The 23,598-nt window shown below is 42.4% G+C and overlaps 2 protein-coding genes across 2 annotated transcripts in view; one reads left to right on the forward strand and one right to left on the reverse strand.

Moving 5' to 3' along the window:
- The first annotated feature begins 525 nt into the window (after positions 1 to 525).
- On the forward strand, positions 526 to 7,529 carry grem2a (gremlin 2, DAN family BMP antagonist a). Its single transcript, XM_050071972.1, has 2 exons — positions 526 to 918; positions 6,157 to 7,529. The coding sequence occupies exon 2, from the start codon at positions 6,158 to 6,160 to the stop codon at positions 6,734 to 6,736; it is 579 nt and encodes a 192-aa protein (XP_049927929.1). The 5' UTR covers positions 526 to 918; position 6,157; the 3' UTR covers positions 6,737 to 7,529.
- A 197-nt stretch (positions 7,530 to 7,726) lies between these two features.
- fmn2a (formin 2a) overlaps positions 7,727 to 23,598 on the reverse strand; it is a 53,221-nt gene continuing 37,349 nt past the window's right edge. Inside the window, exons 12-17 of the mRNA XM_050071971.1 lie at positions 23,375 to 23,495; positions 20,074 to 20,166; positions 12,580 to 12,631; positions 11,444 to 11,593; positions 8,961 to 9,042; positions 7,727 to 8,740 (exon numbers count right to left, since the gene is read on the reverse strand). Coding sequence (XP_049927928.1) covers positions 8,714 to 8,740; positions 8,961 to 9,042; positions 11,444 to 11,593; positions 12,580 to 12,631; positions 20,074 to 20,166; positions 23,375 to 23,495 — 525 coding nt within the window. The 3' untranslated portion in view covers positions 7,727 to 8,713. The remainder of the gene's footprint in view (positions 8,741 to 8,960; positions 9,043 to 11,443; positions 11,594 to 12,579; positions 12,632 to 20,073; positions 20,167 to 23,374; positions 23,496 to 23,598) is intronic.

Below are 23,598 nucleotides of genomic sequence, written 5' to 3' on the forward strand. Positions count from 1 at the left end.
ACATTATTGTCTCTGTTGCATCTAGGAATGTGAATTGTGGCCTTTTTCAAAGCACCCTGTTAGTATGTCTGGGTACATGCATGCAATGATTTATGGATTGGGGATTATGGGTTGTAATGTGATGTGGTCACAGTGCCAATGAGAGAGAGAGAGGATAATTTAGGGTTTTTGAAGGAGATCATTGTTTCATCACAGTTTTGACCTTTATTGTCCATGGTGGCAAAATGTCATCCACCTCCTTAAAATGTAAATGTCAAACACAGAGGAAGAGGGAAGAAAACTTACAAAGGATGAAAGAAGACAAAGGAAAAGCTGTCATTTTAAATGGTTTGATATGTCATGGATGGGTGGGCATTACAAAAAAAAAGATGTAAAGTAAATATAGCTACAGGCAGAGAGAGACAGACAGCAGGGAGAGACAGACTTAAATGAAAGAAGTGAAGCTTGGTTTGATTCACACAATGACCAACAGGATAAACCCTCCCAGTCTTGAGGAGGGAAGGGGGTGGTGGGGATTCAAACTAAGGCAGGCTTTACAGTGAGTCAAACACTCTCAAAGACAGACTACAGACAGGCTCCACAGCACTAAGATAAGAGCTTACTGTGACTGAGATCTGGAGCTTCTCTAGTAAAACAGCAAACAAAAAGACTAAACAGCCAAAGTTAGACTGAGAGAGAGAAAGAAACAAAAGAGACACAACTTGTCCAGCGAGATGGAAAACTGATTGTCTCCAAGACTTTGAAACTTTTCTGGTGAGGGGGGAGAAAAGAGGAGCAAGGACAAGCCTGAGGATACTACAGATTATGTTGCCATGGAAACCGAAACCTGGAAGCGGACGCAAGGACCACTGAAGGTGGACAACCTCCCTTGACTGCATCCTTGACGCGTTACTGTCCCGCTGTGCCCTGTGGTGAGAGGTACATAACCCATAATTTATGCTTCACCGCTTTAACACCTACTTAACATTTTATTTAAGAGCCAAAGGGGCGCTTTCAACAGGTTGCAAGAACTTTCTATGGGTATTTTAAAATGTCAAGTACCATAGCAAATAGCATGCACTGATTACACTTTAATGGCATGTCAGTCAAGAAAGTTTTTGATGCAAGCTGATACACGTGGATTCATAACTCACCTCACGTCACTGGCTGAATTTTCATTTGAAATAACAGGATTTTAAAACAGCAATAAATGCTGTAGAGATGAACATTCTTTGGATCTTATTCAAGGTAAAGTGATGTGATAGTACCATGCACCATTTGGATTTACTGAAATAAGTGTAGATAAGTGAGTGCTGGTGCGACATATCCCACACGAGCGTGCCGAACAAGTGGGCAGTAAGAGACTGACTGATATAGTGAGACTGAGTGACTCAGTGAGTCTCTGAATGACTAAGCACAGAACCATGTAATTCGACCAGCAGTAGTTGTACAGCTATTTAGTATTTCTGCCAGCAGTCAGGGCTTGATTCCCACTGGGGCCACCCATAGTAAAAAATATACTCCTTCAAAGTGCTGTAAGGTGTTCTGGATAAAAGTGTCTACTAAATTACTATAATTAGTGGCTGGAGGTTCCAGGGAATTAGTGTTGTGAGTGAGAGAATTAGTGAGTGATGACAGTGTGTTGTACTGCGCATCTCAGTGAGATTAAGAGCCAGTTCAGTTTTTGCAGTGAATATGAAAAAAGAGAGATAATGATGTTAATGTGCACAGTGAACCTGTAATAATATCTATTCTTCTCCTCTCTGTTCAGGTGTACAGGTGTATATCCTTGCTCACTTTTGTATCATTTATGTATTTGTGTACAGTCATGTGTGCAGTGATGTGTATCCGAGTTGCTGTGTGAACATATGTGTGTGTTCCTGCAGTATGCGTGCGGTGAACAGTGGGGAGTTTGCCTTCTGATCCTTCTTACGGCTCCGGTGACTGCACCACCTTGTACAGTCCGCTCTGATGTCAAAGAGGATTTAGCACGCAGACACATTACAGTTTCTTTAGCAACAGAAAACACTTCATTGTAAGCCTCTAAAGATAGTAAAACTGGCGTTTCACAGAAGCCTTAATGACATTCTTAACACGTGAAGTTTACGCTTTACACATGATGAGCAGGCACTAAGAAAACACAGAGGAAAGAGGATTAAAATGGCAGATTAATGCCGCATTTTGGCCAGTTGTGTTAAAATAAACCTTTCTCAGACCAACAGAACATTCACCTTGCTTGTGAGCAAAATATGGATTAAAAGAACCGGTTTTAAACCCCTTAACACGCAGAGGCCTGCTGGTGCGCCAGTCATTGCAAACTCATGCTGAGCAGCCAAACACTGAGCAAGAATATTTCTATTTGATGGATGGTGAAGCCATAAAAAAAGTATTTGGCTCCAATGTTTCATTCGTAAACATGTATAGGATCAAAAAGATCTGGAACAAGCTGATACAGAATGTAATTCTGTCAGACAGTGTGAAATATGGCCATTTTAGCAACGTGGCATCTACTTAAGGGGAAACCAAAGGGGAATGTTAAGTTGTATGTATGTTAAGGGATTAAACAAACAAATTCCACTTTAAGTTCAAATGGAAGGTGGTGTTAATCACTGAAGCTAAGTAGTGTCATCCTGATCTGAAATGAGAAACCCTGCACTATCATAGCATCTCTAATTGCCTCTCATCCTCCTCTAAAGCACTTAATGTTGCTGAGGCGAAGGAGTTGCCTTACATTCTTGCCAGTACTTAGCTTGGAAAGCATTATATATGGGCTGCTAGTCATTATCAAGATGGATTGTGGTGACAAATGGCTGCCCAAACTGCCTAAAGCAGCCTCCTGGCAATGTTGGCATTAGACACATTTACACAGAAAAGCCCCCGAAAGGACCCCCCCACCCCCACAACTGTTAATGAGCCAACAGCCGAGCGTAGTTTGGGAAAATAGAATCCGCAAATGCAGATAATGACATGGTTCCTCTTTGTGTAATTGGCTCCAAGTGAAAACATTTCATTTACCTCTCTTTCCCTCTTTATATCCTGTGTATGTGTGCTTGAGTCTGCCTCTGTGTGTGTGTGTGTGTGTGTGCGCGCACGCACATGTGTGTGGTCACGTATGTGTGTGTGCGCAGCTACCCTTGTGTGATTGAGGTTTGAGCTGCACGGTGAATTAAATGCAGTTCTACTGTAATTAACTGCACTTACCAGTCTGTGTATGAGACTTTCTGACGCACCAATAATTGAGGCATCAGGTTTTGTTTGTTTTAACCTGCCTTTGAAGACATGCTGGGAAGATGTTTCACATGGTTTAGTGGAAGGACATCTGTGCGCACACATTTTTAAGCCTTGAAAGGATTCTTGTTTCTTTTTTCAATTATTTAACGACCGAAAATCTGAAATATTCAAATATTTAGGCATCTCGGCTGGAGATTTTCATGACTGATTTTGTTTTTCATTTCACTTTGAGATTTGAGGGGAAAAAAGAGCCATTGTTATCCACACAGAGAACATTACCATGGTATTATAATGCCATTGTGAAAAACAAAACATAACAAGTTCCCACTGATGATAATAGTTGTTTTCAAAAAGGCTTGTGTCTAGCTCAGCAGTCTCTCTGGTATTTGTTTCTGGTATTTGTAATTTCATTAGAGGTCTGAATTTTGGAACCAAGGTCTGCCACAGTTCAGTGAAGCATGTCCCCCCAAGTATTTGTGGTTCTGGTAAAACATAAAGCTGTGTTTGTGGACAATATTAGTGTTTAGCAGACAGAAAGGTCCGGTTCAGTTCTGCCTCAGCATTAACACACGAAACCACAGTCTCCTTCCGTCTCTGGGACTCTGTGATGATTGGTGCTGTGCATCAGGGAGAGACAGACAGATAGAGTGACAGAGAGAGACAGATGGGGAGGGAAAGAAATATAGAGACAAACAGCTTGTGGAGAGATATACAGTTGTGGGAGAAGGGCATATACTGTGCATGAAGCCAAGTTGTGTTGGTTTTGTTTCCCAGTAGGTCATCTGTCCCAAACCCCTCGATCTCTTCAGGCCCTTTCCTTCAATCTCCCCAACCCCAACCACTAACCACCTCAGGAGCTCCCCCCGAAGCCCCTGAATCCCTACCCCAAAACCGCAATTTGTCTTGCTGCAGAGATTAATGAGGATAGCTTAGCATGGCCGGCACTATCATACTTAAGCAGAGTTTGGGAGTGGAGAGGGAGCGCCGCTGCTGGCTGTATAGGCCATCCGTCATGCCCTATGTACACAGTCGGTCAGGCCATCCCTCAAAAGTCCCAGGGGCTTTGCAGGCTGTTGCTCACCAGAGTCACAGGGTGCCTCTTTAAACGATGGACAGCGGGTGAACAGGGAAACAGAGAACAAGAGCCTGCACACAGAAGCAGAGCCTGTTCCCCTGACCAGGGGTTCATGCATTTAAATACCCAGTCAGCAGGAAAGAGATGGAGCAGCTCAAGACAAATGAGACTGTGTTATACATGGAAGGTAGATCACTGGAAGATGGAGAGGGGTCATGACTCCCTGATGCAGTAGGTGGTGGAAGGACCCAGCGGGAGTCTTTGGTTAAGTTATTCTAACCTTATGATGGGTGGGCGTGCGTGCTGGCTTGTGCGTGTATGCAAAAATGTCTTCCTCCAGAAGAAGCGCTGATCTGAAATGCAGTTTCCATCATGATTACGATATTTGAGGAGTTATGTTCGGCAAAAAAATAAAATAAAATCAGTTCCCAGTGATGCTCTCATTTAAAATTGATATCATGATGCATTTGTCTTCTGGACATCCTCAGATGGAAAATAGCAAATATCAATAATAGACTTGATTGTAAGCATGGATCACATCTGATTTCTTGGCAGAGTGTACACAGAGTACAAAATATTGTCTTTTCTGCACAGGTTTGATCTCTTAATGAGGAAAACAAAACACAAAAACAAATATGAGAGATCAGATTTGCACAAGAAAGCATTACAAAATGAAGTAGATCTTCTGTGTCTTTGTAACTCCAACATATCTCTTGATAAACTATAGAAAAAATCTGATCAGAAATGAACTAGACCTCTGCTTGATGGACAAACAGCTGCTGCCTAGCTCACATTAAGCGCCGCAGGGACAGTGATATTCAGACTTGAGCGCTCGTGCAGCCCGGACAGAGCTGCTGTAACCTCAGGGTCAAGGGCAGAAAAAAAGGAGGCAAAAAACAAAGTGGATTATGATAAAGTAATTTGTTCCATGTCAATGTGAGTTTCAGGTCCAGGAAAGGAGAAAGGGAACATACAAATTTGCACAGCAAAGAAGAGTCTGCGAATAGGAGCAGCCAATGGCCTTGAGGCAGTTTGGTTCTCTGTCAGAATTTCTGACTTGATGTCATGCAATGCTTGTCAAGAGCAACATCTGCTGAAAAGATGCTTGAGTGATGGTCAAAAATGTGCTGGCGCAAATACTGACAGCATGCACACGGGCGGATACTCCGTCCTGAATGGCTAAGGAATCATTTCTCTAGATCGCGCTGTCTTTCTTTTTGCATTATGGTGATTATGGACACTATGGGTCATTCCCAGTTCAGTTAACTGCATAGTATATCACCAAAGAGTAGGAGAGTGGACTCCCAAAGGGTACTGTAGAGTTCCCCAACTCTTCCCCTAATAACATGCAGATGGGCCTCTCTAATGCCTGTTTACATATCTGCGGCATAGTTCATGACTAAAGTAAGCAAAGCCCTAATTATTTTACCCGGCGACGGGACCAATAAAATCAACTTCCCCTTCTCGTTATGGGTGTTTAAGTGTATCCTTTGATGGCAGGGCTTTGTTTATTTTTGGAAGAGTTGCGTAGCCGAGAGGAAAGCAAATAGAAGTAATGACACAGAGATGCTGACAAATGGGGGCCCTGGTGATGGATTCATTTCCTCAATGATGCCTGGAAGGCCAGACTGCAAAGGTGGTTCAACGTGAATACACATTCACACAACTGCAAACATGATTGGCAGTATTGATATGTTCACAGCAGTCTGACTGTGATGTATCGTCACATACTGCCTGAAAGTGTCACACCAGCCTCAGTTTCACTCACTCACTCAAGATTCTGTTCATGTGACCACAGATTCTCAGTTCTTCAGAAGTCATCTTTTCGGTTTAGAAATGTAATGCATAGTAATGTGCTTCTCTCTTTTCAGAATGCTGTGGAGAATAACTATCCCGGTCATACTGGCTGGGGTGCTCTGCATCACAGCAGAGACCAAAAAGCACCGGCCCCAGGGATCCATCCCATCCCCGTACAAGACCAAAGGGAACCTGTCCTCAGAACGTCACCATCGGCTACTGCAGCAGAAACCAGAGGTGCTATCCTCCAGCCGAGAGGCCTTGGTGGTGACAGAACGGCGCTACCTCCGCAGAGACTGGTGCAAGACCCAACCCCTCCGTCAGACTATCAGCGAGGAGGGCTGCCGCAGCCGCACTGTGGTCAACCGTTTTTGCTATGGCCAGTGCAACTCCTTCTACATCCCCCGCCATATGGGCCCCAGCTCGGGTCAGGGCCAGAATCGAGGCCAAGCCTCAGGCTCTGGAAGGAAAAGCCACAACAAGGCCCAGGAGCCATTCCAGTCCTGTTCCTTCTGCAGGCCACACCGCATCACACAGCTCACAGTGCAGCTGGACTGCCCAGACCTGCAGCCCCCCTTCAGACACCGCAAGGTGCAGAGGGTCAAACAGTGTCGCTGCATGTCGGTGGAAGTGAGCGGCCATGGGAAACTGTGAGGAGGGACTTGAAAGATAAACACTCGAGGAGAAGGCAGAATGTCACAAACTTTGCCAAACAAGGACTGGCTTCATGTTGAACTATTCTGCATTGTGTTGTACAAATAATGGCTTGTCCCACAATAAAATGACATGAAACACGGAACTGGTATTACTTAACAAAGGCTCGACAATGATTTAATCAGAGACTAGCAGCCATGTTGGCAAGCTGATGCTGCTGAAAGAGACTGATTCAAGTGGCTGCGCAAGAGACACTGATGATGAAGCAGCCAAATTTCAACAACAATAAACAAGCTGTTCCTCTGTTATTTCAAAAAGTTCATATCTACCTGGCTATTTGTACATCTGTCACTATGTTCCTTTTTGAAAAAGGAGTTACGGGAGTGCCTTTGAGTTCTAAAACTGCAAAGCATTATGGATACTGCTGATAATTCAGCGTCTTAAAGAAACTGTAGAAATAGTGTGACCTCTTTAAAAAGTTTCTGTAATATGACATGTTTTCCTGCAGGTGGATCTACAGTAACTACACAGTGTGCCGAAAATGTTTTAAACTGTAGATGTCTTGTATCTGTTGTCCTGTATCTTTTCCTTAACTTTTATGATGTCTGAAACGACACACAAGCTGATGTCAAGGATAAGATTTCAAGAAACACTAAGCAACACAGAAACGACCAGTGGCATCCACCTGCTCGGACACAAGCCTGGCTGTATACATCTGCCACAAATATACTAGCCAGTAGGAAAAACATACTGCAGCATGTGTAATGGAGGTGCAATGCAATATATACAGGATATATATATTTTATGTATGTGTGTAAGTATGTCTGTGAAAAGTATATTAAATCTATTTCATATAAAACAACAGTGGTGTTCAGAGTGCATGTACATGTGTACTTCATATCACGGTTAAATCACAAACAGAAGAAAATCAGCAACAGCAGATTTTTTATTAAAAATTTGTCATTTCTTTTACTCAATAAATATATTTTTTCATGGTCAAGGGTATTCAGTCAAAACACATTGTTGGTATTGCACATGAACGTCACATCACGTCACATGGTCCTATTGCTCCATTTGCATTATGGTAGTTCGTACACACACATGTAGGAAAGGCAAAACTAACTGCATAGGATTTTGCTTGAAACAAAGCATGTTGATGATGCTGAATAAACAATAGTCGGTCTGTAGCAGATGACACCACTAAGGTATGCGTGGCTTTTTTTAATGAACAGACAAACTAAACCACAACAGAGATGTGAAACACATGTATAATTATCACTACGCTCTGAAACAAACTTGATGAAACTATTAAAAAAAGGAACATCTGTCATGTTTCCGGCTATGTAAAACAGATTTCTATGTAACATGTAATTACAGATGATATGTCTCAAAAGTTAGCTCTGCTCTGCAGCACTGACTTGACCCCTCCACTGTGCGATAAGGCACTTCCTGTCTGGCAGGTGATTCATACCTACTGTGTAGAAATGTTATAAAATTCTTTGCTTTTCACCATTAAGGGAGATATAAAGAGGAAGTGCTCGTGCCTTCCAAGTAAACTAGGCTTGGGAATTGTACTAAAAAAGAAAATAGGCTTCATATGGCTTATAAAACTCTGAAAAAAGCTTGGATATATTGTTATTACAAATTTCAGACTCCACAGAGCATTTTCTGGCATTTTCTAGTAAATGACTCAACCGCATTTAATCATCCCAGCCCACGGATGTCTTTTGGTAGTAGTATTTCATTTAATTATGCGAGCGCTATGAAAGGGTGGCTGAGAATGTCATTATTCAGTCCACTTTTAAACAATATAATATCCACTTTGAACCAACTCTCAATAAACAACAGGTCTAAATCAATTGAAAACAAATACCGGAAGCAAAATACATGTTGTAAAAGTGACTGATGAGTCACGTTAGATTGTACAAACAGTGCTTGTGCAATAGGCTGGGTGATGATAATTTTCCGTTCTGTGCTTCAGATCTTCTGACCCAGCTTTGCTTTCTGCGGAATAAGAAACAGGCCTGAGTTATTTACAGCTGGCAGCACTGGCACTCATTGAGTGTTGTTTCTTCAACACCCTGACAAGTGTTTGGAGGGAGGAGACAATTTGCACCAGGGGAAGAAAAAAGAAGAGGGTCGGCTCTGCTGGAGCTTAATCAGCAAATAAAAGCACAGATGAGACAGTATAATAGTAACTGTGACAAGAAGTGTACGGACTCACTATTCCAGTTGCATGTTTGGGTTTCACGTTGTAGGAAGCCTTCTCCTTGGCCTGTTTGAAGCACTCTTCAGCCATTTTGACCCTGAAATAACACCAGTAATAACCATCAGCTATCCAGTGGAGACCTCAAAAGCAAATAACTGCTGCTTAACTTCACTATTTCACCATAAAAAAAGGGAAGATGCAGTACAAAAAAATCCAGCTTGGGTCATCCAGACTATGGTCATGTGGTATTTGGACGTAATGATCTCGGTTTGTCAAAGAGCCAGTCCTCCTACATTGAAATGACTCACTCCAGTTCGCTGCTGCACGGAGAGAGCCAGCAGTGTCACTACTCATTTGTGCTTTAAAAAGACAAATGATCAGCATGTTGGCATTGAGTGTGTAGAACAATTTATACCAACAGACATGAATCCTGCCTTGACTCATTACATGGCTACTGTGTGTGCCAGTGCTGCATGTTTGCATGTCCCCACAGGTGAGCATCATCATCTATAATTCCAGTGGAGTCTGAAAACCCAGCTCAGCTGCCAGAAGAAATTATGGCATTGTATGTTTCTGAAAATCACGGCTATGATACATATGTACATTTTATACATATAACATCAACGTTTCTAGAGTGATGTGTATGAGCTGACTTTGTAATATGGAGGCAGAGGGGATGATGGATGGCATGACACCTAAGCGAGACATCTACCGAGCTGAAGGCCAATCTTCGAGACCACCAAACAACATAACAGGTTGTTTTTTAGTGAGTCATCAGCACGTTTACAGCAGCTTTTAACCACCAAACAAGGCTGTTTTTTTAGCAACGCATACTGGAGATAGTGCCATGAAAGGCAGTAGTTTTTTAGTCAGACATTGCTGCATTTCCTGACAAGATAGTGCCATAAAAAGCTTTTCTTTCAGCGAGACATCACTGCATTTCCTGACGAGATAGTGCCACTAAAAGGGCTTTTTTATGCCTTATAAGATAGGATGGAACAAGCCTGAAAGAGGGAGAGACAGGGTACAACATGCAATATAGAGCTGGGGGCTGGAATCAAGCCTGCGGCCACTGTGGCAAGGACAGCGCCTCTGTCCATGGGGTCTCTGCTCTACCCACTGAGCTACTGGCACTGTGCAAAGGTCTTTTAACAGAAGAATTGCTGCATTTGTGGGATAGAGACCAGAAAAGTGTCTTTTTTGTCTTTGTACTGAGACATCACTGCATTTTCCGCTGGAATATTGCCACCAAGGCACGATGGCATTTCCAGAGGTGATTGTGGCACCCAAACTGGGTGTTTTGTAGTGATACACTCCTGCATTTTTTGCAGCAAAGGTGGCACCAAACTGGGTGTTTTAATCAACCCTTAGCTGTGTTTCTACTGGAGATAGTGCCATGTAAAGCAGTAGTTTTTAGTGGGGCATTGCTGCTTTTCCTGACAAGATGGTGCCACTAACAGAATTTTTTTTAAGATTATTTTATGGCTTTTTTATGTCTTTATAAGACAGAATAGAATAAGCGTGAAGGAGGGAGAGAGAGGGGACAACCTGCCCCCAGCAAAGGGCCAGAGGCTGGAATCTAACCATGGGGTACCCACTCTCCCCACTGAGCTACTGGGCACCCTGCAAAGGTTGTTTTTTAACAGAAATATTGCTGCAATCCTGGGATAGAGACCAGAAAAGTGTCTTGTTCTTATACCCAGACATCACTGCATTTTCAGCTGGAATAGTGCCACCAAAACTGGGTATTTTAAGTCACAACATGATCTTTTTTGAACTATAACCAGGTGCTTTTGCACCTAAACTACTTCTTCAAAGGTAAAGAGACTTAAAGTTTCAACGTATCTGCTATATAACAACGTACAAATGTAACATATACTTAGTTTGCAGAAATGAACAATGCCAACTCTATCTCTGGCGACTGGGTTGAAAAACCAGCAGAGAGAGAACTGGGATGATTGCCGATGGCAAAGGGCAAAGAGTTAATGCTTTCAAATGTGTTTTTACTCTTTCCTACTGAACAAGCAAAGCTTGTGACATTTTGCTTCTTTTACAAATACATATCACAATCCAATCTTCATTTGGCATAATGGACCAATTTGCTTTTTGTTGACATATGCAACATTATCTTTATATTCATCAAACCACTGGAAGCTAACTGGATGCTGCATGTGTTCTTTTCATTACTGGGGTGAGGACAAAGATTTGGGTCATTTAACCTCTTTTCCCTTCCTGAATTTGAATGAATCTGATAGGATCTTCAGTGAACACGAGATGTACTGCAAGTTATTAATGGTTCGGGAACTCTGGCTTGGGGAAACATCTAAATGTAGGAACATTAGTGTATCTGTAATGACATTTTAAAGGTCAGAGCGTGGTGAACTGTTCCCAAAGACACAGAAAAAATGAAAGATTTTAGGGCCAGTAGGTTCAGTCAGAAGAAGGTTTCAAGTATAATGTCGCATTCTGAAACAGGAAACTCGTCATCATATTCTTACCTCTCCTGTAACATCAGCTTATTCTGCTTTTTCCATTGATCTTTAAAATCAGAGGAAAACTCGTGCCAAATGGAGAAGAAAGTGTTGGGAGAGACTTCTTTCTCTCCTGCCTTGGGTTTAACTGAGAAGGACACGCACAACTCCAAGAAGCTGAGGAAAGAGAACAAAAACATTACTTCAAGACCAAACTATTACAACATGAAATTCCAGAAACCTACACTGATTGTTGTGAAACTTGGCCGTGCTGAGCAAATATGCAAAATATGAAAGTTAATCTTGGAATAATATGCTTTTTCAGAGATTTAATAGTAGAGTAACGTAAAAAACACAAACCAATGATGACTGTGCATTTTAGAAAAGAACAGAGCACACAAAATGGAATTACTGCCTCTAAAGCAGCGTTCGGATTTTTCTTACAGATTAAATTCCAGGACTAAAAATAAAACTCTAATACATCTAATATATAGTGTTTAGTTTTGCCACTCCTCTCCCTCATGTGAATAAGCCTCAGTGTAAGTTTGTGTACACATACACGCACATACTGCACAGTATGTGTAAGCATGGGTGAGGAAAGAGGGGAAGGAAAAAAGATGTTCAACAAGCAGACAAAGACAGATCGAGCAACAGGAGAGCGTGTGTACGGCAGGGGATGACACATGCTAAAGTGTTAAATGTGGCGGCCATTTGCAGTGGATCAATACAGTGGACAGGTTGGGGTCTCTTTGTTTGGAGTGTGCTATAGGAACACATTCCTAGCCAGCAGTAACAGAAGCCTGGAGCCAAGGCTGTCTACTCTCGCTCCGCTTAGATAAACAACACAGACACCGCACAGGGGGCCTCCCGTCTACAGAAGGCCTGGCATGATGGCCTGCACCTTCCATGTAACTGAAGGAACCAGGACTCCTAAATGTTGACAAAGCAGCCAGATTATATTTCTTCACTGCAGTGAGAATATATCACTTTAAACTGGATTGGCTTGCATTATCCTGTGCTGACTTTGCTTTCAAATTCACAACTGTGATCGCTGTTTTGACGCTTGAGAAAAGATCAAATGCAAAACCCCTGAAATGGAACAGAGGGGAGTGCGTTTGTGTTTAAGGTGAAGGAAGATGTTTAAAGAAAAAGAAAGCTCTTACATCTTCTGAGTGTCTGCCAGCTGCTTCTCTTGTGTTTCCAGTTCGGTTTTGGCTGTAAAAGAAGGCACGTTTTGATAAAAGGAAAGAGCTGTGCATAAGTAAATACAGGATTAAATTAGGGATTAGGACCGATTCAGGATTTCCTGTTACATCAGAAAATACATCCTTCACCCACAGTGCAACATGTACATAGGAGGATTCCACATGTCACCATCACTTAAATCAACAGGCATCTTTAAGGTCAGCGCTGTGCCACCGGGTTATTAAGTGTTGGATTGTCGGCTGTTGCACAACTGACAAATGAGTAGTGCAGCTCGCAGGACAAGTGCTTCTTTGTGCAGTGTAACGTCGAATGGAGACAGATGACTGTGTGAGAGAGGTGTAAGAGAGTGAAAGAGAGACAGCGAGAGGGTAAGAAAACTGGGAGTTGGACACCATGGTACACATTAGGACATATTTCCAGCAGGCCACAACATTTATCTCTGTGGGCCATCAGGATCATTTTGACTGGGATGTAAATTATGATATAAGAGAACAGCAGTGAAATGTGACAGCCTCAGTCAGCGGAACGCTGCAGGTTACTACTTATCAAATTTCAGATCCATTTTCAAATATATCATAGCAGAGTCAATCCAGCTGTATTTTTTTCCCTGGTCTTTATCTTAGACATTGCATTCTCTCCCACACCGCTTCGCTGACCCCTCAAGGTCAATTATCTGTAAGCTGCTGCTGCCTTAAACTGTCAAATGATCAGAAATGACCTATGGCCCTCCTCATGGCTTTCCAAGACAGACGTGACAGTAGATGGGACGGAGAATCTGTCCTGGCACAAATCTGTGTTCTGCTCTTATCCCGGGAATATCTGGTTGCTATGTGTAATTGAAGCCAGAGCCACATCTAAAGATCTCAGACGAACCCGCTGAGACCAGCGCTGTGCTTTACCATTCCACAGTGCTAAATCACGCTGCGTCTCTCTCTCTCTGCTGATGGCTCATCAATAAATGATGACAAATTGAGAAATAATAGGAAAAGGGCTTGGGAGAGGCATCTTAATATCAGGGCTTTGTTCCTTTGGGAAAGATGTTTTAGGACGCTACTTATCATTTACTATAATACTGAACTGGAAAATTCTGAGTCGTGTAAAATCTATTTTCTAGAAAAACTGAAAATCAATTAAAATAGAAAAACGTCGACCCTTTCGATAAACTTTTTGCTGAACAACTCAATATGAATTCAGTATGATTAACTATGATCTCATCTGCTTCTGTTAAAACTCTGTCATGCGTAGTTCCCAGTAAATTAATGGGATAACCCTGAAGCACCACTAGTAGTCTTCACCATTAACACATGCACTACATTCAGGAACATTTCCGTATTGCCATGGCGTAGCGGAATAAATGGTGCAAGGGTGAGGCCAGCAGATGGCAGTAAAGCAACACTTGTGGATGACAACTTCCATAAAACTTAACAGAAGACGAAGAAGATGGGGCGAGACCGGATGCACGTGTGCGCTGTGGAAGAGCTGTTTCCGTCCGCTGCCAGTTATCTTGTAATGTATTTAATATTCGAGAAGTTTGCGAGACAAGTGATGTTTTTGGCGTAAATGCAAAACATATTACAGATCACCATGAAAGTGTCTTTTATCAGAGGGACATAACCCTTTAAGTGCTTGTCACTGGCTGGAGCCTATCCCAGCTGACATTGGGTGAGAGGCAGAGTACACCCTGGACAGGTCACCAGACTATCACACGGCTGACATATGGAGACAGACAACCATTCACACTCACATTCACACCTACGGACAATTTAGAGTCACCAATTAACCTGCATGTCTTTGGACTGTGGGAGGAAGCTGGAGTACCCGGAGAAAACCCACGCTGACACAGCAAGAACATGCAAACTCCACACAGAGGGGCTCCCCCACCTTGGGGTTCGAGCGAGAAACCATCTTGCTGTGAGGCGACAATGCTAAAGATGTTGGTAGCTCCCGGCGGTAGTCTTTATGTTTTTCTTTGTATATTGCTACTAAAGCAGCAAAACATCCTTTAATTCTATAGTTTTAGTTGACCAGTGAATGCAAACTTAATGCGTGTGAACTTGACGTGTGTGCATGACAAACAGCATGACACTCGTGGCCGTAATGGCATTTTTCCTGAATGTTACAAGGTCTTGAGGTTGGAAATTGGCAGTAAGGCTCTTCCTGAATATCGACCCCTGCCCCCATTTACACACAACCCCATGCAGGAAATGCTCCTGAGCAGTTCAGGGATAGACTGCATGTGTGAGAGGAGCTTTAGACGATGTGGTATTGTGGGAGACGATGACTGAACTGATAAACACTGTTTTTATAACAAAAAATTAAAGAATATCTTGAGTAATATCAGTTAAATATGTCAGTTCTGTTATTACATCATATGGGTCGACATGATACAGATCAACATGTCTATTTAATGTGTGATTTTACCATAACGCGGTATATATGATGATCTTAACAATGATCTGGCTACATGATTTCATATCCTAAGCAGCAGAGTTGGAGACATCAGTCTTGACTAATCTTTATGTCCATCAGAAACAGATTATCACATGGCCAGTGCTCTCTCGCTAGTCACAGTGACTCCATCAAAGGCCTGCATGCATGAGAATTTGTGAAGCGAGCGGGGAAAATCGAGCTAGACCAAACAGCCGAGCTCCAACAAGTCCGCTCCCACTGTTATTCTGTGGTTAGTTTCATGGTCAGAAAATAAACAAAAGCGGTTTAAACTGTGGAGCCAGAAACAGTTTAACCCCGGGCTTTTTAGAAATTACAGAAATAACAAAAATAAGACATTTGGCTGTTGTTCTTTTTTCACCGCCGCAGTGGAGGAACCCCAAGAATCCCGTCTGGAGCCTTCTGAGTCACATGTCCATGTTACGGTGCTTACATTGTGCTCTCAGAGGAAAAACCTCGTCATTTGCATCAAAGAGAGAGCCCCCATATTTCTCTCAAACACAGGGAGAAAGGAAAAGGAGAGGGGTGGAAATGGGGAGAGATGCTTTCATCTGCAGACTTCCTTTAAAATGGACAGTGAGCATTACCGCGGAAGAACATATGCTATATATTATACTCTCATCTGAATACAAAAGCAGTTGGGAGAGAGGCCTGTGAACCGGGGTCCTTCACAAAGATTGGTCACAGCCAACTGAATGTAGCCAAGGTCAAAGCCTATGCTACAAAAAGAATGACATTTGGCTTGTTATGTTAAAACAAGCATAACAAACTAAGTCTTACACCTTTGAAGTGGAACGCAATATCCCAATATTGTTGTAGATGTCAGATTATGGAGGGGAAAGAAGCATGTCTGTGTGACATCTGGTGGACATGACGGATAAACACGACTACATTTTCAGTGGATTTTGCCTAACAATATTGAGAACAAAAACGTAGTAGTAGCTGTTTGCCTCCCTCACAACTTAAAATGCTAGTGGCATGGCACTGCAGGGATGGCAATATTGGCCCATCAGTCAGCCTCTTTGGTCCAGACTGAAATATCTCTGAAACTACAAGATGGATTCCAATGAAATTTGGTACAGACATCCATGGTGCCCAGATGATGAATCCTAATGACTTTGGTAATCATTATTTTTCATCTAGCATCTAGAGCACCTCAAAGTTTCTATTTATCCAGTGAAACATCTCACATTTACATGATGGATTGGCACGAAACTTCTCATCTAGCACCAGCATGAGGTTAATATTTGTGGTTCTGAGTCAAAAGCAAATTAAGCCAACGTGCCAAAACCTGCGCTTCCTCAAATGGCTTCTTGCGGCTGGCTCCAAAAGTGAGTAATCCACATTGAAACATTTTTGGTCTTCAGAGTGAATTTCCCCATTCATGACAACTGTACGGGAGGTGAATTTTATATAACTCACCCATATAAGTTTTATTAAGCCTTAAAGTTACACAGAAGTAACCACAGTTTATGACTCACCCCTTGTTTCTACAGAGCTCAACCCTCTCGTCCAAATTTGGCCACTTCTGGCTTCAAAAATCCAACATGGCGACGGCCAAAATGCTTAACTCAAGGCTTCAAAATGTGAGTCCAAAAACCAATGGGTGTTGACACAGTGGCTACATGCATTATTTTTATAGTCTATGGTCAAGGGGTTTTCACTGGGTCTGAAAAGTGAAGCCAATGCAAAAGCGCCTTCTTTTACATTGGCGCCTTCAAACGATGTGCACAAGATGGCGGTGCGCATAGATGCAGCTACTCAGTGCTCTCTCATTTGGTGCTTTGGTGGCTGTTTTTTTATGTTTTTATGTTGTACATGTTTCTGACGACATGCTGCTGGGCAAACAACATCTACAGCAGGCACAATCTCCTAAAGATAGGATAACAGAGCGAGCAGCATGTTACAACTGAGTTGCTCCAATCTCACAAGATTCCAGCGGACATAGCCAGGACCTTGGGTTCTCTGTGGATCACCATCCCCGCAGCAAGAGATGGAGGCGGCGCAGGGACAGGAAGCAAAAGCCAGGCTGCAGAGCCGGCCCGCTGGCGAGACTACGCAATCAGCCACACAAACCGCCGCTTCCTAGCATTTTTCTCACCAATGCCAGGTCCCTTGCCAATAAGCTGGATGAGCTGAGGCTGCAGACTGCAACAAACAAGATCGTCAAGGACAGTTGCATTCTGTTATTCACAGAGACCTGGCTTCACTCACTCATTCCGGACACGCTATTGAGCTAGCAGGCCACACAGCACGCCAGCATGACAGGACTAAGGACTCCGGTAAGAGCAAAGGTGTAATATTTATTAGTGTTTTACTTTTACTTTTTACTATATTGTTTGTCAGTGTTTTTTATTAGCTCTTTCTTGACCTATTTTTGCACTGAGGAGGTTGCATTCAAGGTCCTTGCACTTATACAATGACAGTATAGCTATTCTATTCTGTTCTGTTAGACCTGCATTCTTCCTAGTGGCCAGTAGGGGGCAACTCTACTGAATGCAAAAAGAAGTCTGACTGTATACATGGCAGTGACCCTATGTCTCACTTGATTTATTACCAGAGGAAATAGTATCCTAATAGACTTACGGTCTCAGTTGCTAGTGTCACATCTTCTCCAGGACAACATGATCTTCATTTGGTAAATTATGGTCCCATTTAGAGTGAAATAAAAGATAAAGCAGGGTATGCTTTAGGGCATGGCTGACCTCTGATTGACAAGTCGCTACCACGGCAGTGTCCTCAGGTTCTCAATCATATTCGCCCCTCACTCCTCCATAGCTCCACCCTCTCATCCAAATAAGGTCACTTCTGACTGCCCAAGAAAAACTCCATTCGGACATCACAGTGGCTATGTTCACTTCTTTTATACAGTTTGTTTAGAGTGAAATGTCTCAACAGCCATTAGATGGACTGCCACGAAATTTGTTGCAAACATTCCTTTTCAGCTTAGGATGAACTTTGGTGATTCTTAGACTTTTCATCGAATTTCTGAATTGTCCAGTATTGTAATTTATGACCAACTACCTCGAAAACTAACAGCATTCCCATCATCCTCAACTGTTAGTGCTATGTAGCAAATATTAGCATGCTAACACGCTGGACTAAGATGGTAACCATGGTAAACACTATACCTGTAAAACATAAGCATGTTAGCAATGTCATTTTTAGCATGCTGACATTAGCATTTAGCTCAGTGCACAGCTGTGCATACAGCCTCACAGAGCCACTAGCATGGCTTTAGAGTTCTGTCGGAATAAAATGGGCAAAGGAAGAGGAAGCTCATCATTTACAATCACTTCATCATCATCATTTTAACAGCCCTCTTAGTAAACACCTCGCTGTGAAGGTTTATTTGATTTCCTAATAGGAGTGAAGCAGTGATGGAAAGAGAGACGAGGTCAAAGAGGCAACAGGGTGCTTCTAATCTCTCATTCCTCTGACAGAAAAAAGACCTTGTTATTAGAAAGGACAGCAGACAGAGTGGAAAAATAAAGACAAGGAACTGAGGGAAATTTTTTAACAGCAGAAAAAAAGGATAAATGTATGACAAAAACAAGTCATGACGTCAAGAGCACTAAGTGAAAAGGATCAGGTACCGAACAAGTCAGTTTTATTCCAGCCTCTCAGGCATCCAGTTCTGTGGTCTGCAGTCAATTTAACAGACTGCAAGACAGGTTCACTTTAGGCCATCCAAAATCTTCCTTTGAGGCAAAGCAAGGTGTACTCTGTTTTATAAAAAGGTAGAGATTGAGATAAAGGAGCCAGCTACCAAGTGCAGTCAAAATCCCTCAAAGCAGATAGGAATACTTGAAACAATAACAGTGAGTTATTCAATACACTGCGGTACAAACAGACGTCCCTATGGAAACAACACTCAGTGAACCCTTGTGTGTGTGTGTGTATATCAACCAGAAAAACTGCATGAAACAGATTTGGAAATGTGTCTGCAGACATAGAGGACTTACATTATTCTGACTGATGAGCTGCTGCACGTACTCTCACACCACAGATGCATTTTCAGCTTAGATATGCTGAGGGTGCACCAGTGCAGAATACTTTTTTAAATCAGGAGGAATAAATTATTTGCGTCTTTAAGTTTTAACTCCTGATGGTAACACACAAGAGCAAACCATATGTTCAAAACAGTCTGACCATCACCTATTTCATCATATTTAAAGGATAAGGCTGGCTATATTCTACAATTTTCCTCTTGCCAACAAATCTCATGAAAAGACAGAAACTAACACATACATTGATTCTCTAAACTAAACGTTACCACCTTGCAGCTGTTTGCCTTCGCCAACCTATCAAGTTGCAGTTTACATCCATGTCTGTCCAGACTCAATATCCTCCTGAGACCCTGTGTCCTCAAGTGCAAGTTAACCTTTAACCTTTTCATATGATTTTTATCACAGCATTTTATTCTATCATAAATTTGTGTAAAATTTTGTCCTAATTAGCGTATTCATTCTTGAATTATTTACTTTTTTGAGTTACTTTGTAAGGTTACAGTTACCTTGACCTTTGACCACCAAAATCGAATTCATCCTTTAGTCTAAGTGGATGTTTGTGCCAAATTTGAAGAAAATTCCTCAGGGCGTTCCTGAGATATCGCGTTCATGAGAACAAGACAGACAGACGAAAACATAAAACCTGCTGCCATGACTGTTGCCAGAATAAGAAGGCTGAATAAACTTGACACTTAAGTTTTTAGCTGTTACTCAAATAAAAGTAAATAGAACAGTGGCTATAGGACTCAAAATAAACTACAGTGCCCATGTTCAGGGTTATGAAGGAACACGTTACCCAACGCAACAGTGCGGCTCACTGATATGTTTTCAGTGGCTTTAGGAAAACAATGGAGGCCTATGGCACAAAGCAATAAGCTTTGGCTACACAGACAACACTTGTTTGTTGTTTTTCAAAATACAGAATATCCTTTAATGAGACTAGTGAAAGTTTTATCAACCATCAACTTCAATTGATTCGTAAAACAGGCTCACCTTGGCTGAGAAATTCATCCATCTTGTCCTTAAAGGGTTGCAGGTTCTCTTCAGACGACAACTTGCACACTTTCTCGGTCTCAGCTGAGCATGCTGAAACAACAAGAGATGATCATGATGAAGTCTCTCAGAGTAACAATAAGTTATCCAGCGTTGTGTTGTGACTACAAACTCTACAGTGCACTCTGCCCCGGTTGAGTCTGTTTTGATAAATCTCTGCCAAATTCTGCTGAATAAGTGTCGGCAAAGACATAATGACCCATAATGACTAATAAGGCACCCCCAGAAACCAGGAAGGCCTGCGGTCTGATCCCGGGGGGAACTTATCGTCACGCTCTATCTGCAAACATAACGGATACACAAACTCTGCTCAAGTGCCTTAGAGGTGGAGAGGCCATGAGGCGCTTAAGGGAATGAGGAGGTCGAGACTGGGCAAGTGGTAATTCATAGACCATATGGTGCCATAACGAAAAAGGTACACAGCGAGTTCTCTCCACTGTGTTGCTTACTGATGTCCTTCGAGCCAGCCAAGGCCATTTCTGCACCGCCTACCTATCGGAACCCCCCTCTGGGAACTGTCATCGAAGCCCGTGTCTGCTAGAGCACTCAGCTGGCTCGGCTAGGTAATGAAGAGGTCTGCAGGTATAGCATGTGATGATGTATTTATGTACGGTCAGCATGTGCCACTGCCACTGGGGTCGAAGCAGACGCAAGTTCATTTCCCCTGCCAGCAACTCCATCTTTATGAATTGCAAATAATGAACAGCCTAAAGAATCATTATGGCAGAGGAAAAACAATATTTGGCAGCACGGATCAGGCACCTGATTGGTTTAGCAGCAAAGATGCATAAAACATGATAGAGAACAGACCGGGTTTGGGGAATTGTCGATCAAACTGCAAGCACACACATACACGTGTGCACACACACACATTTGTCATTTTTTACCTCCTGTAGGCACTTCAGTCCTTGGAAAGTGTTCCAAGTGCTGAGTGACTTGAGACAGGGTAATGAAAGGGAGTGTTTCCCAACTGCCTCATTCATTAGGACTCCTTTTACTCAATCAATCAGTTTGGCATGTCAAGCATAATCCAATTTCCATACATTTTTCCTGACGTCTTGATTTGCAATAACATACCTTGTTCATTTTTGACCAGATTTTTCCATAAGCCTCTTTTATATGTTTACTAATTGTATCTATGTTTAAAACCAAAATGCAACATGAACTAATACTCTCACCCTGTGACTCTAGTTTTATTGTGTTTTGACTTCTTTGAGCGATTACATAATTGTGACCATAGTTCAATGGAAATTCTTGGCTTTTGAATCCCACAAAAGTATTTTTCCCTCTTAAGTTGTTGTTTATTGGGGACAAAATGTTGGTGATAAAAAGTTTCACCGATAATAATGATATGTTTATGACATTAAAAGGTCGGCTGGTAGAAAGTGTATAGTCATGGAAAAGTTATGTAATAGAGAAACCACATGTATAGGTTCAGGAACTGATTGACTGATGATTGAAAGTATGAAAAAAATGAATGAATGAAAGAGTCAAAGAGTCAGCCATTAACCGAATCAGTCCACCCATGAATCACATTTAGAACCCTCCTGGGTAGAGTGCACAGCATGCACAGAGACATGCATGACTATTCTGAAATTCTCTTCAAAAGCAGCCTCCTTGTTGCGTGTTGGAGGTTTGCAGCTTGCAGGGTGAGGCGATTCAGAGCTCCAGGAGAGCCTCCTCCAGTTCACTGAATAGCTGTTGAACCTTTGATAGTGCACACAGGTAGTGGAAGTTCCCTGACCTTGCCCGTCCTCCCCCTTCTATATTTTGATCCTTATTTCATGAGGACAGTAAAGGCACGCCAGGTCCAACAGGAGTCTACATCTGACAAGTCACATCTGCTTCTGGTTAGCTCGTCTGTACAACAAACAGATGCTATCTCTCTGTTGACCCGCCTCTACCATCCACACATGACCATAGCTGGTCAGGTTTAAAATCATTTTCCATTGTGCTTGCAGATACATGCATGGATTAATACTTAATCTACTGCTTCATAAATTTCCATGTGATTGTATCATAAACATGATATGACACCTGCCATAATTTGCAAGATATGAAATAGCCAAGTTTACTACCTAGCAAGCTTGTTGTAAATATGCAGTTTAAAGGAGCAGTGTGTAAGATTTAAGGGGATTTAGTGGTGTCCATTGGTGAGGAGAGCAGAGTGCAACCAGCCGAAACTTCTCCTGGTTAGAAATCCATTGGTGTTAGTTGTTCAGGAGGTTTCCAGCAGGAGCCAAACTGTCTGCAGAGGTGTCCTCCTCGCCAAAGCAAACAATGTGATTTAAACTGGTAACACTGAATTAAGTTGTTTCACGTTACAAATCAGTGTGTCTCCTACTCTGTTTGGCTTGTCAGAGATGAACCCTGCTAATGTGTGCTCAGCTTTTTACTCCGATAACTTGGTAAGACGTTCAGGAGGTTTTTACTTGGAGTCTAATTATCCACAGAGGTCTCTTCCTCTCCAAAACAAATGGACCCAGTGATTTCAACGGGTAAAAACACTGAATAAAGCAGTTCCACTTTACAAACTAATGTTTTTCTAACAGAGCGCCATGGTGACGCAGTGGTTAACATTGTCGCCTCACAGCAAGAGATGGTTCCTGGTTCGAATCCCAAACTTCTGTGCAGAGTTTGCATGTTCTCCTTGTGTCAGCGTGGGTTTTCTCTGGGTACTCCGGCTTCCTCCCACAGTCCAAAGACATGCACATTAGGTTAATTGGTGACTCCAAATTATCCAAAGGTGTGAATGTGAGCATGAATGATGGTCTGTCTCTATTTATCAGCCCTGCCTGTCCAGGGTGTACCCCAACTCTCGCTCAATGTCAGCTGGGAAGGGCTCCAGCACCCCCACGACCCCCAACCGGATAAGCAGTTAAGGAAAATGAATGAATGAATGAAAGTTTTTCTGACACTGCTCATTGTGAAGGGTTAACTAACAATGATGGCTGACGCGAAGATACGAAAACGCAAAAATGGCCCTGTCTTGAGCCAGTGTTTGGTTTGTCTGTTTTGGGCTACGGTGATCCGCTGCCTAAGTGGATATAAACAGCTCATTCTAAAGTAATAAAAACACAACAATTCTTATTTTCAAGTGATACTAAAACATATACTTTTTATATCATATTCCATCTCTGCTATATACAGTATACCCCTAAATCCTACACACTGAACCTTTAAAGGTTTTGGGTGTGCTCAAACAGAGGGAAAATTGTGCAACACAGGCTGACGATCATACCATTGAGGTCTTTCTTCAGCTTGCGCAGATCTCTTTGAAAGTCCTCAAACTTCATCTGGGAGGCCTGGAAAAGGTCCTGGGGCTCAGGCAGAGAGTAGACACACGTCTCTCTGCCTGCATCCTGGTAAAGCGCAAAACACATTCAAGCACAAAAAACACACACACCAGTGTCAAAGTCAATCTTCCTCAAATGCGAGAGGGCCTCTCTAGTATATACTGTACAC

The sequence above is a fragment of the Epinephelus moara genome, chromosome 19, assembly GCF_006386435.1.
Source record: "Epinephelus moara isolate mb chromosome 19, YSFRI_EMoa_1.0, whole genome shotgun sequence".
NCBI classification, from domain to species: domain Eukaryota; kingdom Metazoa; phylum Chordata; class Actinopteri; order Perciformes; family Serranidae; genus Epinephelus; species Epinephelus moara.

Bases quoted from the DNA above. Each gene is read 5' to 3' on its own strand.
- grem2a (XM_050071972.1), top strand. From the start codon at position 6,158: ATGCTGTGGAGAATAACTATCCCGGTCATACTGGCTGGGGTGCTCTGC.